The following is a 15,471-nucleotide window of genomic DNA, read 5'->3' as shown; positions in this document are numbered from 1 at the left end:
AAAATTTTAAGCGTCGCACAATGCAATCCTACCGTTCATGATTCAAAACGGAGCCTGAGCAAGTGACGGGAATTGTAAATTTACAACTCCGATAAGTTTTACAGAATTTCCTACATTATTACGCTTTTTTCAACGGGAAACAAATCTCTAAACTGGAATTAAAGAGTAATAAATCAGTCTTAACAGCCGTTTCAAACCTTGCAGAGTCATGACCGTGTTGACGCGCAGGTCACAGGTCACGCAAAATCCAACCAATCAGAGCGCGAATTCATCAGAGTATCCAAGCGTCCTATTTGCAGGGCGGGAGTGCGAGCGAACCTTTGCCTAGTTTGGTTCACAGACTAAAAGGTTCTGACTATTCCTGATGAATCTTAGGTGAGGTAGCCTCCGGGAATATATTGTATTACAATTTACGTCACGTGACAAAAAACGGGAGGAATTTCTCCTTTTCCCAAAAATGTCCCAAGTTTTTTTCCGAATTCATTTCGTAGACAATTGGACAGCGCCCGAGTATTTCCAAGTATAGTGTAGGTTTAATTAACTGCTAATTGCTTATTAAAAACTTTTAAAATGAGTTAATAATTAATATTCATTGCTTTCACTAAGAAAACTTGAAATTCAACGACGGATCATCTGGGCGAACTTTTTGCTGCGTCACGTACTATTTTGAATTTGCGACCTTTACAGAGATTTTGCAAAACTCGGTCTTCATTCGGCTCCGCCTGCTAACAGTGCTATTTGGGTGCCTAAATTTTAAGATTCCAGATCAACATTAGTAAATGTTATCTTACAGAAATATCAAACTGGATAATCATAACTGTTTACGAAGCAAGTGATTTATTTTAAAAAAAATTCCTAGTTTATAACGTTTACATGAAAACAAACAAACAAACAAACAAACAAACAAACAAACAGTCAGCAGCCACCAATGTGGCATGAAGAGACCAGGTACGATTCTTAAATACCTAAGTTTACCCATTCCTATTGGTTGGGAGCCCGTTACGTGGCCGATCGTAAAAAGGTTGATAAAACAACCGGCTGGCGTCTTCTTTGCCAGTGTAATATGAAATTTGACTCCTATGAAATCCAGTTCCTTTTTACTCTTGTATTGGTTGACCGGCTCGGGTCCTTATCAGCGTCCAGACTCCTAACATTGTGTTTAAAATCGGCCAAATACATTTTTATTCCCTTATTAATACAATCTTTTTGTACTTACACAAAATGTTGAGAAGATGAAACATCACTTTTGAAACCATTAACCAATTTAATACGCGTAATTATTTCCATGTTTTTTACTACAACCACAATTTTTTTTTTTACTGAACCTAAAAAAAAATTCAAAATAAGGCAAAAACAAAATCCTTGAAAGAGAAAAACGCCACAGGGTTTCAAGTCTTATTTCCAAGCGTGTACGACCATAGATTCATAACCGATGAGGACATGTCTGGGCTGAGACTTATCCCCATAGCGATCCAAAGCCCACTGCCACTGGTCTTGCAAATAATCATCCAGCGCTGCCGCTGGTATCAACGGTGTTTCTCCAAGATTTGTCTTCAATGACACTGTTGAAAAGAAAGAAGAAAAATCCAGGCGATTGACGCGTGCACAAGCGTGTGCACATTCTGATTGAATATCTGATAAGCACGCTAGTCAATAAAGGGATTAAAAAACACCAAACTTAGTCTTCAAGGTGGAGAATTAATGAGTAAAATATTTTACGGTCCCACTATTATTATTTAATTATGGGCAGTGAATTAACCAGTCCTTCTTTATCTGTATCCATACTCAAACTACTTCATTAAACCATTATGCTATATTAAAAGAAAAAAAAAAACAGCAACATTTGAATTAAACGCCAATTTTCTGAAACACTTTGCAGAGAAAAGGCATTTTTTTTACGATTGAGGGCGCTGAAACTGCACAACTTATGGGATATGGGCTACAAATTAATAAACAAACGAAGTGTCAATTAAAGAGATGTAAGTTTAAAATGATGGCAATCTTTAACAACATGCGTTTTATACTTCAATTCCGTTTGTTTTAAACTCCATAACTGTGTCGTTACAGTGTCTCAATCTGGAAAAAAAAACCGAGTTGGGTCTCGAACCATGTGTCTTGCCTGCTTTCGCGATTATCTGTAAAGAGTTACCTTTGACCTCGGTGTTTGACCTTAGACATCATTATCATTTGTTGTATCTATGACCCAAGTTTGGTTGTAATTAACTTTTGAAATAAGACCAATTTTACATATTCAGGCAATTATACAACTTGACCTCATATGACCTTTCACCTTGGTATGTGATCTTTGACATCAGTATCATTATGAAGGTTGTGAAGTTTTGAAATGAGACCAATTTTACGAAACTTCAACCAAAATACCAACTACATGTATACTACATACATGCCCACACAGACACGCACACCCAGTCGTTTTTTGCTATGCTTCCGAGGATTGGCTTTGTGTGTTCACCGTCGATCGTGGACGTCCTATTGTCCCTATTTTGTTTGTACTCTAACTTTTTAGGAAAACTCCCATAGGTTTTGTACACGACCCCAATCGCGGACGTATGATGGGAATCGTGAATGATATTGTTCTCTTTTGTTCCCTGGTATTTTTCGTCCACTGTTTAAAAAGATGAACACGTACCCACCCACCCGCACGTTTGTTTGTGGTGTAAATCGAGGATTTTCTTTTGTTCCGCTTCCCTTTTCCTTTGTTTGTACCTTTTCTCAACAGCTCTCCGATGATTGGTTTTGCACACGTTTTCGAACTGAGGAGTCCTTGATTCGGTTTCTGACCTCGATTCACCGATGATATGTGTGTCCTCGATTTACACCATAAACAAACGCACACCCACATACTCACCCACGCACACACGTGTGTAAATACCAGCAATCGTGGACGCCCCATTGTCCCTAATCCTCTTTCCTTTGTTTGTACTCTTAACTTTTTAGCGACAGCTCTCAATGGTTTTGTACACGATTTGAGATCATGGACGTTCGGTCAACCGTGGACGTATTGTTTGCGCCCAATTCGGTTGTCCTACGTCCACGATTGACGGTGTTTACACACGCACACACACACACAGACAGACAAAGTGATTGCATAGTCTCTTTCCTGAACAAAGTTTAGGCGAGACAAAAATAAAGCCCTTTTGATTGTTAAAGTCTGGGCTAAAACGTCCTCGGTTGATATCGTTGATACTGCTATAGCCTCTTCGATTTCGTTCACTTCTCTGGTACTGGTATTAAAAGAAAATTGTTGATTGCACTCTTTTAATCATACATGTGGTAAGAAAGCAATCCATTTTGTTTGCAAAAGCTTACATTTTAACTGAATTTCAGACAGGACCAGTTCGTGTCTCCGCACTTCACACTTAGCCTCGGCCCAGCCAAACGCTTTGAAGACATTCTGCGTTTCTTGAACTGATAGGTTCCACATGAACAGTGATGACTTGTAGTCCTGAAAGACAAAAGACAAGGCAATACACCTCTGTTACCGTTCTGTCTGTGTCAAAAAGGCCGGCATGTGATTTTTACACCTCTTTAGTTAACATCATTGATTGAGGCTTTAAATAAGGTCTTTCCACGCATTTTGTAACACTAGTCCGGTCAATGTAAGTTAAGACCTAGAACAAATTGCAATAGAAACCATTCAAGCCACAAACGACTTTAAATAAATACACAAACACCATGTGAAAATCTCATTCTATGGAATGGAAGGGTTTTTTAAATCATTTTTTAAAGATTAAAATGTGGGACATTTTGTCCTCAAACCATTCGTCTGGTGACTTACTTCGACTTACATGTCTGTATATGATAGGATAGGATGCATGACCTCATGCGAGTGCAGTAGACCACATGTTTCAAGTCTTCATTTTATACAGGGCACTACACTGCAAAAACTGTGGGGTAAATTCAACAATGGTGGTATCTATATAGGACCAGGGGTGTAAACGTTTTATACCCATGGTCTGATATAGACACTATCAGTGTTAAAGGTTTTTGCAGTTTGAAAAGTGTTCCGCCGCCGCTGGTCAAGAGTGAAATGCACTACTCCAGAAAAGCATATTTGACTCCAGTGTTGTAGTCGAGACCGGATAGTCCCAGACCGAGACCAAGACCGAGACCGAGACCAGCCCCTCCAAGGCGGACCGAGACCGAGACCGAAATGGTCCGAGACCGAGACCGAGACCGCTCATAATAAATAACAATAATCTAAATAAAAAACAAGACATATAACTATAGTTGTAAGTTGTAACCTTTCTATTCACGAAGATTACAGACACAATTTTGACCAGTGGCAGTGTTGACAAATTGATACCTGACACCTTACTTGAGCAAAAAGTAGTTACACTTAAGAAATATGGGCTGTGATATGTTGTCTGCACCCAATCTTGACAAAAGTAACAACCGGTCTCAAGACCTTTAATACTGCTTGAGTCCCGACGAAATGATTCTTTCGGAATGAAACAGACCTCGGTTTGTTATTACTATTCAAAAAGATGATTGGCATGGTCCACCCCTGCCCTCGGCCTAAGACTTTGATCTGGGGCACGTTTATAACTTATAGAAATAATACACTTGTCACGCTGCCTAATTTCTTTTCTCTAAAGCTCAGAATTCAGCTAAAATTTCATTCCCGATTTTAATCCCGTTAATTTGTCTTCGTAAAGTTTTTTGAGTATACGTTCATTTTTTTTGACAATTTATATCTTATTTATAAGTTATGCCGATGACCTAAACGCATCACAAAAGGATTACACGAATCTCGGATTTCGGATATTTCCACTAATATTTTAGAGTCCGGTCTAGTGCGGTACACACTTGAAATTTAACTTCAAATGGTTTCTCGCCCTTGTATCAAGTATACCTGTTTATGTTAAGTTTTTCCATAAAACAAATGGTTTATTGAGCACAAAGTGATATATTTTAACCACTAAATAATTCAGGCAGTAAAACAATCTCAAATTTCCTGATTTTTTTTCAAGAAAATATCCTATAGTATTGTGCGGAAGAGCAAATTACCATATATTTCAATAATTGGTTGACATAGAAAAGTCGTATGCTGTGATCAGTCGTTTCTCGCAAAGTCTCATACGTGATGTGAAAGGATATTCTGACCAGTAACGGACGCAAAAGAAAACATGACGCTCTCCATACGACTGTTTAGGTATGATGAAAAAGTAGTAGAGAAAAAGTGAACAAAAACACTTCTCCTCTCCATGATAAAATTCCTTAGCGTGATACAGCATTAAATACATTTTATTGCAATTTCTTCTAAGTCAGCTCCTGTGTTATTCTAAACTAACAGGACTATATACCTGTCAGCTTGTTAATTGACTGTTAACTTACATATTGGGTAATTGCGCCCCCATGAGTCACGTTGGGCCACCACTTACATTTCGTAAGTACCCCCCGCCCTGCAAACATGACGCTGTGTTACGCTGATCGATGAGCTTAACAGAATCTTGTGAATGAAGTGACCTGTGACCTATGTATAAAGCATATGGCTGCAGATGTTCAAGTCCGCAGTTAGACAATGTGCGCAAATGCTATCGGAAAACTTATCATAGAAATCCGCGCATTCCATACCGGATATGATTTACTGTTTCATAGCGGACCATGTTAACAAAATTATGAGCGTCGTATAATGCAACCCGACCGTTTGTGATTCGAAACGGAGCCTGACGGGAATTGTAAATTTACTACACAGATAAGTTTTACAGAATTTCTTACGCTAATACGTTTAAAAAAAAAAAAAATCTCTAAACTGGAATAAAAGAGTAGTGACTCGGTCTTAACGACCGTTTAAAACCTTGCAGAGTCATGACCGTGATGACGCGCAGCACACAGGTCACGCAAATTCAGAGCGTGAATTCATCAGAGTATCACAACGTCTGATGTTTGCAGGGCGGGGGTACAAGCGAACACTAACATCCGATTTTCAATTTTTTGCCGTGGGCTTGAGCTGCTTATTGGTGGGTGGGTGGGTGGGTGGTGGGTTGGTTTGTTGCAAGGGCGGATACGGGGGGGGAGGGTCATGCCCCTCGCCCCCAAACAAACCCCTGTTCTTGTTTTTTTTTTTAAGTGACGTCACAATAAAGGTAGGCAATGAGTACACCACCATCTTTTCCTAAAAAAAATGGTTAAAGTGGTCAGATATTGCCTCATATTGCACCACAGACTATCTAGAATCCCCAAAAAAATTCGGGGCCCTTAAGCTGACCCCGAACCCCACGCCGTCATTTCTGGACCCACTTTTTGGGGGACCAACATTTTTTTGGCCCCCTCCAAAATTGTGTTCTGGATCCGCCCTTGGTTGGTTGGTTAATGGACGCTTTACTCGGCTATGTGCAATTTGAGTATTACAGCTTTGCATTCGAAGACCGGTTGTGAAAACACTGATGCGACTGCATTTCATTTGCATATTTTTGCATATTAGATCACATTCGACTTGTTTTCGTTTTCTGTACTCTCCAGGTACCGGTACGGCCAGCCCGAGTGCGCGGACGGTGCCGTAAGCCGTCTTCATGATCCGACCGCCGTGGCGTTCTACCACTTGGTACTTGTTTCTATGCGGTTGGTCCCCCACGTTAAGACGAAATCAGCAACGCTGTATAGTTAACATTTTTTTATCGGTCTAAGATTTGACCCGGATTATGAATGCATCTCGATCTATACGCAAACCAAACAACAAAACTGATCCCCAAAAAGCTTGATCCAAATGAATTCGGAAGGATAACTGTTTAATTATACGTGTACCTGCACAAAAGCACCCCACTTCTCGTGACTTTTCAAGAACGAAGTCATTTGGGTGAAAATGAGGAGGTCATCGTGGTTGTCGATGATAAAAAGTGCTTGCCCGCCCGGCTTCAGACACGCCGAGATGCTACGGAGCGCTTGGGTCTGCTCGGGAAACCAGTGAAGAACGAAGAAACAGACAGCTTTGTCGAATCCCTCTCGCCAGTCTGGGTTGTCTCCCACGGCTCGGGCGTCCCATTGACTGTATGCTACGTTTGGTGCCGAGTTTGTCTTAACGGCCACCGCTACCATTTCCTCTGAAGCGTCAACGCCTAAAGGGAAGGGGAACAGAGATAAGGCACTCTGATGGATATGATGGTATATTAGCGGGTTTTTTTGCGTAATTTCAAACAGCTGTGGGATGATCGTTTTTTTGAGCGTGGTTAAGCTGGAGGATAGAATAGTGACACAGGACCAGTGGCGTAGCCACCGGGGGGGGGGGCATGAAACCTTGTCACCCCCCCCCAGTCGCCCCCCCCCCCCATTGAGATTTAGAGTTTCTAAAAAAAATATCATTGATCTACATGACGCCATGGGCGTCAATCCTGGGGGGGGGTAACAGGGGACATGTCCCCCCCCCCCCCCCACTTTTTGAAGGGTGGGGGACACAATATCAAAGTCCCCCCCCCCCAGATTGTTGAACTCGTGTCTCATTTACAGGGCCCTATTATTCACTACAATGTATTTTTTGCTTAGAAAATATTGGTTAAAGTGGTCAGAAATTGTCTCAGATAGCACCACAGAGCATTTAGAATCCAATTTTTTTCGGGGCCCTTAAGCCGGCCCCGAACCCCACGCCTAAAGCTCAGAATTCTGGTAGCTGATTCAATGACTCCAACCTCGAAAACAATGTTCCATTTTTTTTCTTATGCCTTTAGCTGAGAAAACCTCGAAAATTATGTTTAAATTATTATCTTTTGTGCTAAGATAATTATTAGTTAAAGTGGTAAGAAATTGCCTCAGATCACACCACAGAGCATCGAGAATCCAATTTTTTTCGGGGCCCTTAAGCGGGCCCCGAACCCCACGCCTATAGCTCAGAATACCGATAGGTGATTCAATGACTCCAACCTCGAAAACGATGTTCAAATAATTATCTTTTGCTAAGAAAATATTAGTTGAAGCATGGAGGAAAGTGGTACGAAATTGCTTCAGATCACACCACAGAACATCGAGAATCATTTTTTTTTTTTTTTTGCGGGGCCCTTTTTTTTGCGGGGCCCTTCTTTGCAGGTCCCTTAACCCCACGCAGTTAGGGCTTCGCGCTTCGCGCTCGCATCAGTTCTGATAAAGGTATGTCCGCCCCCCCCCCACTTTTGAGAAGCGATTAACGCCCCTGCATGACGCCCCCCATGAAATGTTCAAGCCCCCCCCCCCCTGCGCCCCCCACTGAAAAATTTAAAAATAAAATAAAATAAAAGTCTATTGTTTTAATCCTAATGACCTTGGCCTTTGTCTTATGGGGTCCAAACTTATATGTTATACTAGCAAGCTACATATACTGGTTAAGTAAAAAAAAACATTAAAAACATAAAAAAAACAAATCAAATTAGAGGTTGTAGGAACAACCACACGGTGTTGGGCCATGGATTACCGCAAACTTTGCCACACACATCAACTCAAAATATGCATGTTTAAATCCATGTTTGACTTTTCAACATGCCGCCAGAGGGCGCTCTAACATTTGATGACGTCACCTGTAATTTTTTTTTAACAGTACTGCCTAGGCAGACACTCAAATCGTTGAAAGCAAGTTCGCATCTTCTGCAAATTTCAATTAATAAGGCACTTCCGGTTTTGACCGGAAGTAAGGGTCACGTGATTTGGCACTTAAAACCAAAAATGAAGACCCTGCAATATATTATCGATTGCCATAAAAAACAAAAACAAACCTGTAGCAGTTGATTTTATATTGATTTTCAAAGATTAAATATGGAAATATTTATTTTATTGCAATATGACACTTAATGACGTCATTGTGACGTCATCGCCAGAAACCTCCAGAGCTATATTTACTCTGCTATACGTAGCCACATCTTGATTATATCTCTCACGGTTGATTTTTTAGCAATTGTTTAAGGTTTAAAGGTCTTTTCATTATAACTTCCGGTCTGATGACGTCATCCAATTTTTTCGCGCACAGGAATTTTCTGCATTAAGTTCATCATGTATGTTAGGTTTGAGGCGATTACCGCAAATTTCGCCACATACATCAAGTGATAATGCGTTTTCGACGTTTTTTAAACATGCCGCTAGGGGGCGCTCTAACATTTTATGGCGTCACCCATTACTTTTTTTGAAAAGTCAATCCAGGCAGACACTTAAATCGTTAAAAGCAAGTTCATATCTTTTTCCACCTTTAAATGATTAGGCACAAAGTCACGTGATTTTACGCGCACAACATAAAACGAAGATCATGTATTACCATGTCGATTCCCGCAAATTTCAGGTTCCGGTCTCTCACGTTTGATTTTATATGGAATTTCAAAGATTAAATGTATTAAACTTTCGAGTGACGTCACGTGACCCATGATGGCGTCATGATTACGTAATTGCAAAAAAACCACATCTGCTGTGAATTGGGCATTCATGTATTGACAAATGAAGTTCATATATGTTTCCATTTTTCCAAACAGTTCTGGAGAAGGATTTGCTATGAATATGCTGAGAAGAACAAAAACAGTAAATTCTTACAAAACCAATAGGTGTTGGGCTCAAGGCCCAACCACTAATAAAACCCTTTGGGGTCCAAACTCTAGCAAGCTACCTTCATTGTATCAAGGTTCAAGACATACATGAACATACAATCCAGACATCGCAGTGGAACCAAATGCACACGCACACACGCACAGGAACGTACCGCACACTAGTTCCACCGGAATGTTACCGCAGGAATATGTTACCACATGAACAGTGCTGTGGTAATGTCCCCCCAAAAAACACAAGAACTTTCCTGTGGTAATGTCCTGTGGTATTTTTTCGTGGTAATACCACAGGACATTTTCGTAAGGGCGCCAGCTGCTCCAGGGAGGAGGTGTTGACGCACCTATTTTTCCGGCTATCGTAGGTGGAATTTTGTGTGTTTGTTTTCTCGAGAAACTATATGTGAGCAGTATAGCCCATAAAGCCTCCTATGATAGGCAAGAAATGCCGACTTTTTAGACAACCCTTCCCGTATGTATGGCATACGCAGTGTCCCCCCTCCCCCATCCCATAGGTTGGGGCAAAAAGGAAGATAGATGTCCTGTACATACACTGTATGTTTTCGGTGTGGCTGTTCTTGCACAGTATAATGTACATGAATACGGGCACATGTATAGTTCATGTACATGTGCATTTTGTTGTTGTACACCACACAGTATTACAAATGCTTAGTACACTTGCTGGCTATAATATTGTTGAAAGGGTCTTTTATTTGTTAACGTCGCGGTTTCCACATTTTTTTCTTCAGCAGTGATCGTCAATTGATCACGAATATTCAGTAGTTTTAGGGGAAAGTTACGTTTATTCATGAGAAAAGAACAACGTAACACCAATGTTATTACTTAATGGATATTTTATGCCCCGATGGCAAAGACGAAGGAGCATACTGTTTCCGCCTTGGCCGTCCTTGTGGGTGTGCTCAAATGTGTATCCTTGTGGAGACACGAACACAATAGGGAACAAAACATTGTAAAGGTCTCCACAAGGCAATTGCTATAGATGAATAGGTCTCCACAAGGTTTTCACGAAAACGATATATGGATTTTACTCAAAAACAAGGAATTTCCAAGGTGGGTTGATTTGTCGCAAATGGAAGAGTTTAAGAAAAGGGATATTAAGTCCGAATTTCAGCAAAGGAAATTAATTCTGGTTAAAATAACAGCATTTTGAAACTTCAATTTCAAAATTGAAAACTGTACTACACGAGAAAATACAAAAGTCTCCACAAGGATACACATTTGAGAGTGTGTGGTAATGTTCCTGTGGTACATTTGTTATTATTCCTGTGGTAAATGTTCCTGTGGTAACTAAATGTTCCTGCGGTTCATTTGGTATTGTTCCTGTGGTAAATGTTCATGTGGTACGTTGTTTTTATTCCTGTGGTAAATGTTCCTGTGGTACGTTGTTTTTATTCCTGTGGTAAATGTTCCTGTGGTACGTTGTTATTATTCCTATGGTAAATGTTATTGTGGTACGTTGTGTACGTTGTTATTGTTCCTGTGGTAAATTGACCATGGTATAATGTTTTGTGGAAATGTCGCCGGGGGGGGGGGGGCAAAGTTCCTTTGTTAGTTCCTGCGGTACCTGTTCCTGCAGCTGTGGTATTAATGTATATTTGATAATGTTCCTGCGGTATTAATGTTCCCTTGGTAATTGCTGGATGGGATTCCATTGTTTCCAATTGGACGGGATCCTTGAGGTAGAATATCCATGGTTTCTTCTTCACATGTACCAACATCATTGGTGGAAAATAAGTTAGGAAAGCTGGAAAAGAAACAAACTTGTTAGTTTGTATGAATCCATATGGTGTTCAACAAAGAAAAAAAAATGAGCAGATGCAGTTCCCCTTTTAAATTGTATTTTAGTTGCAGTCAAACTCGAAAACATTTTTGTTCATTTCTGTAAGGCCAAAAAAAAAAAAATACTTGGTCTCTGGTCAGACCAAAGTTCCGGAATTGATGCGGCGACGCGACTTTTTTTTTTTTTCAAGCTTGGACTGTTCAGACAAGGTGGGGTACTATTTTTGCATTTTTTGGTGTCCTCATGTACATTGGTGTCCTCCATAATTTGCCTTAGTGCCCTCGATCATTTGCCTTGGTGCAATTTCCCGTTCCTTGGTGCTCCTTGGTACACAAATTTGAGGAGGTGCGGCAATAGAGGCTCCTGTTGGAGCTACCGCCGAAAATTTTGGGAAAAAAAAGATTGACGCGCATGATTAAATTCGACGCGCGTGCTGACCAGAGACCGACTATTTTTGTTTGGCCTAATATACGTTTTTTTTATTAAAAACAAATTTAACAATCAACGTTTGTAATAATACCAAAGAGTGCATGCAACAACCGATCACTTAACCCTAAAGGGGCCGGGGGGGGCGCCCCTCAACATTTCCGCGATAGCTTCTAAAAAAATTTTTTTTCGCGACCCGAGCTGTTATGACTTTTTAGCCTCGAGCTTTGCGCATCTTTTGATACCAAAAACATAAAAATCGGACCACGGGTTGGCACGTAGTGAAAAATTTTCCGGCGCTACGCGCCGTGAAAACTGAATTTTCGCATATACGTCGTGTACACCGAGCAGAATTGCCATTCATACATATGAATAATTAATTAGCCATAATTCCAAAACCCTTTGACCTATAGTCATGAAATTTCTTGGGCATGTTTAGGAAGAGTTGCTCTATGCATGTGCTGAGTTTCAATTTTTTTTGTTACTCGATGGCCGAGATCTTAGGGGGGGGCGGAATCCCCCCCCCCCCGGCTGAGAGATGGTCAAAATAACCCGGCCCCTTTAGGGTTAAGTATGGAATATTTGCGGTAACATCCTGTGAATTGATTATTAACTTGTGTGTAATTTACGAATGCAGAAGTTAAACCAGGAGAGTAATTTACCATAGTCATGAGCAGATGGTGTTACCGAAGTTCGTCCAAGTTCCATACTTGATATATAAAGTAATGAGTTTGCATTTAACTTTTACTATGTTTAAATCTAAATGTTTGGTGTCATTTCAGGAACAATATATCTTCTTACCCCTTTTAAATTCCCAGTCAAATCACTTGAAGACAAAGTTTTCCAATTTGACACAAAGAACACTAACAGTTTATACTTTTGATGAGGCAGATCTGATAATAAAGATGGCACCGAACAAATGCAGCATTGTCATCAAGTCATATGTGACACGGTTTAGAAAGAGCATGGGATTTTTCAAAAAAGCTTCCATGTTGAATATGCGAGGATGCAAACTGGACTGAATATTATATAATGCCAATGACAAATTGTAGAGTTTTGCAACCCCACTAATTGATTCTATGAAGTTGTAATGGGAATTCCTCACTGATCCACGTAAATGTCTTGCAACAAATTCCTACATTGGCACTAGCTAGCTATAGAGACATCATAATTCAGACTTACCCGTACATTAGACAGACCATGGAGCTATACAAATAGCTCAATGAACAGACTACTGCAAGATCCATTCAGCATGACTCGATCCACTCGGTCCAGTTTTCATCATCCAGAAAACTTAACATGCCACCTACTAATACTATAGTATGTTCAAGCTCACATTAACACACTATATAATACTGGCAATTGATCTTTGCTTACAGGCAGAAGTGAGGCACTTATTTCATACAAATATTCACTGTTTTGAATTCTGCCATGTCCTGCCCCACGCACAACTGTACTGCTGCTTGTAGTGCTGTGATTCAAACTGTACTGGTTTTGCTCTTATTTTAACCAGAATTAGTTTCCTTGGCTAAAATTTGGAAATAATATCCCTTTTCTAAAACTCTTCCATTAGCGACGGATCAACCCACCTTGGAAATTCCTAGTTTTTGAGTAAAACCCATATTTCTATTTCGTGAAAACCTTGTGGAAACCTATTCATCTATAGAAATTGCCCTGTGGAGACCTTTACAATGTTTTGTTCCATATTGTGTGTGAGTCTCCACAAGGATATGAATTTGTGGTCAGTAGAGTAACTGTGTGGGTGACCGTTCGTGTGCAGAACATGACCCCTGCATGGTTAATACACTGTGTATATGGAATCACGCATGGGTCACGCATGGGTCACACACTGAACAGGGCACTCAAGCTCACGATGTGGTTGTGGAGAACAGGATACAGTGTACCTTGCAATACACATGTACATTGTACATGTAAGTATGCATGGGCTTTATGTACATGTACTGTACAGTAAACTTTTAGTACATATTGGGGCAATATTTGTACATGTATTTTTTTATTTCGGTGTGTTCTTATTCGGGTTTTTTAGTTATAATTTATGTACATTGTATATTGGATGGTAATCTTTTTTTCCTTTGGTAAATTATGTGGTAGCAGAACTATCATATTTTTTAAAGTTGCACATATAAGGCGAAGTAAAAAAACAAAAACAAAAAATGTTTCTCGTCCCTGCCAGCTTCCTTTTTGGAGGCCCCCTGGATTTTTTATCATGTTTTTAATTTTGAAAAATGCAGTAAAACAAACACCGAAAGGTACACGGTTAAACTGCATATGCAAACTGTTCATTGTAGACTAATACAACTCTAAATGACTGTAAATGTGTTCAGTTCTCTTGTCTAACTTGTCTTTCATTTTAAAAGTGTCTTTGAACAGTGGAAACACCAACGGTTGCAGGAAATTTTAAAATGGCGGCCATCTTGAAAAAAAAAGAAGCCCCTCTCAGCTTCCTCCTTTTTTTCAAAAACCCGGACGAGAAACATTTTTTTTTAATACGGCCTAAATATACATTCGGCCTAAATATATCATTTGTGTGTGTGTGGTATTTAGCATATATGGTACAACAGAAGTACCACATGATATCGAAGGAACCACACACATTTATGTGGTACTCTCCTCCAATTCCACTGACCTGTGGTAGTTTGTGTGGTATTTAGTACAGTACAACAGAAGTACCACAGGATATCGATGATTGGTGGCAAATACCACACACATGTGTGCGGTACTCTCCTCAAATCCTACTGTTCTGTGGTACTTCGTGTGGTACCTACATGTACCACATGAATACCACAGGACCGCGTTGGCATTACCACATACATTTGTGTGGTACTCTCTTCATATATACTTTTCCTGTGGTAATTTCTGTGGTAAACATATGTACCGCAGAAGTACCACAGAAATACCACAGGACATTTCCGTAAGGACGATGCAGAAGCCGAGGAATGGAACTGAATCTTACCTGTTACACTCTTGACTTTCCCTGCCATTGACTTGGTTTCTTCCCCAGTACCGCATCCAACGTCCAGTACCGTGTCTGTTGGTCTCAACTCCAGTTTGTCAATGTGTTGCATGATGACGGAATGTTGTAAGAATCTGCCATCCCCGCAGTAGTCGTTACTCGCTGAGAAATTCATGAGAGATGCTAATTTGTCACTGGTCGAAACAGACTATGAAAGTAATGATAATCTTTAGGAACTATGACTGTGTCTGAACAACCCCGAATGACTTCATTCACACACTGAACTGTCGGGTATCAAACGCGTTTTGCATGATTCATGTTCAGCATTGACGGCATACGACCTTGAACTGTGACATGAACATTACGCTATCATCATACATTGGCTCTCTCACCCTGGTATTGACGTTTGCATGTGCAAGATTTTTGAACACGTGGGCAAATGAGGAATAGTCTGGTGCGTGCTGGTGCGTTACATTGCGTTTGATTTTTTATGCAGTGTCGGGGTAAAAACAGAATCAATTCGTCGCAGCGCGAGCATATGGCGTGAGTTACGAAAACACGCTTTTATTTTAATTAAACTGTTACGATCTTAACAAAACAACTTGCAGTATCATATGTCATATTAATATTAACAAATTAGGAAGGAAATGAATGGTTTTGAGAAGGCGTGGACGAATGATCGCGAAAACACGTACTGCACGTTGTGAATAACAAACCACGTACACGATATAAATCCATTTCTGGCCAATTGCGGTATAGAATCA

At 40.2% G+C, this 15,471-nt stretch overlaps 1 protein-coding gene across 1 annotated transcript; it reads right to left on the bottom strand.

Annotated features, from left to right (window-relative positions):
* Nucleotides 1-1,108: 1,108 nt before the first annotated feature.
* On the bottom strand, nt 1,109-15,033 carry LOC119722041 (juvenile hormone acid O-methyltransferase-like). Its single transcript, XM_038192029.1, has 4 exons — nt 14,708-15,033; nt 6,766-7,076; nt 3,328-3,463; nt 1,109-1,562 (listed from the first exon to the last, which is right to left on the bottom strand). Exons 1-4 carry the CDS (start codon nt 14,880-14,882, stop codon nt 1,396-1,398), a joined length of 789 nt encoding a protein of 262 aa, XP_038047957.1. The 5' UTR covers nt 14,883-15,033; the 3' UTR covers nt 1,109-1,395.
* Nucleotides 15,034-15,471: the final 438 nt, after the last annotated feature.

Source organism: Patiria miniata, unplaced genomic scaffold (assembly GCF_015706575.1).
Source record: "Patiria miniata isolate m_02_andy unplaced genomic scaffold, ASM1570657v1 HiC_scaffold_14, whole genome shotgun sequence".
Lineage (NCBI taxonomy): Eukaryota > Metazoa > Echinodermata > Asteroidea > Valvatida > Asterinidae > Patiria > Patiria miniata.
The sequence above is the reverse complement of the archived record's forward strand: the minus strand, read 5'-3'. Positions and strand labels throughout refer to the sequence as shown.

What these genes read in the sequence shown, in the direction of transcription:
- LOC119722041 (XM_038192029.1), bottom strand. Translation starts at nt 14,882, where the DNA reads ATGAATTTCTCAGCGAGTAACGACTACTGCGGGGATGGCAGATTCTTA. An exon ending in GAAAGTCAAGAGTGTAACAG is followed by an intron (nt 7,077 to 14,707) that starts GTAAGATTCAGT and finishes CCTTCCCTTTAG; the next exon opens with GCGTTGACGCTTCAGAGGAA. An exon ending in AGTGGGGTGCTTTTGTGCAG is followed by an intron (nt 3,464 to 6,765) that starts GTACACGTATAA and finishes TTTGTCTTTCAG; the next exon opens with GACTACAAGTCATCACTGTT.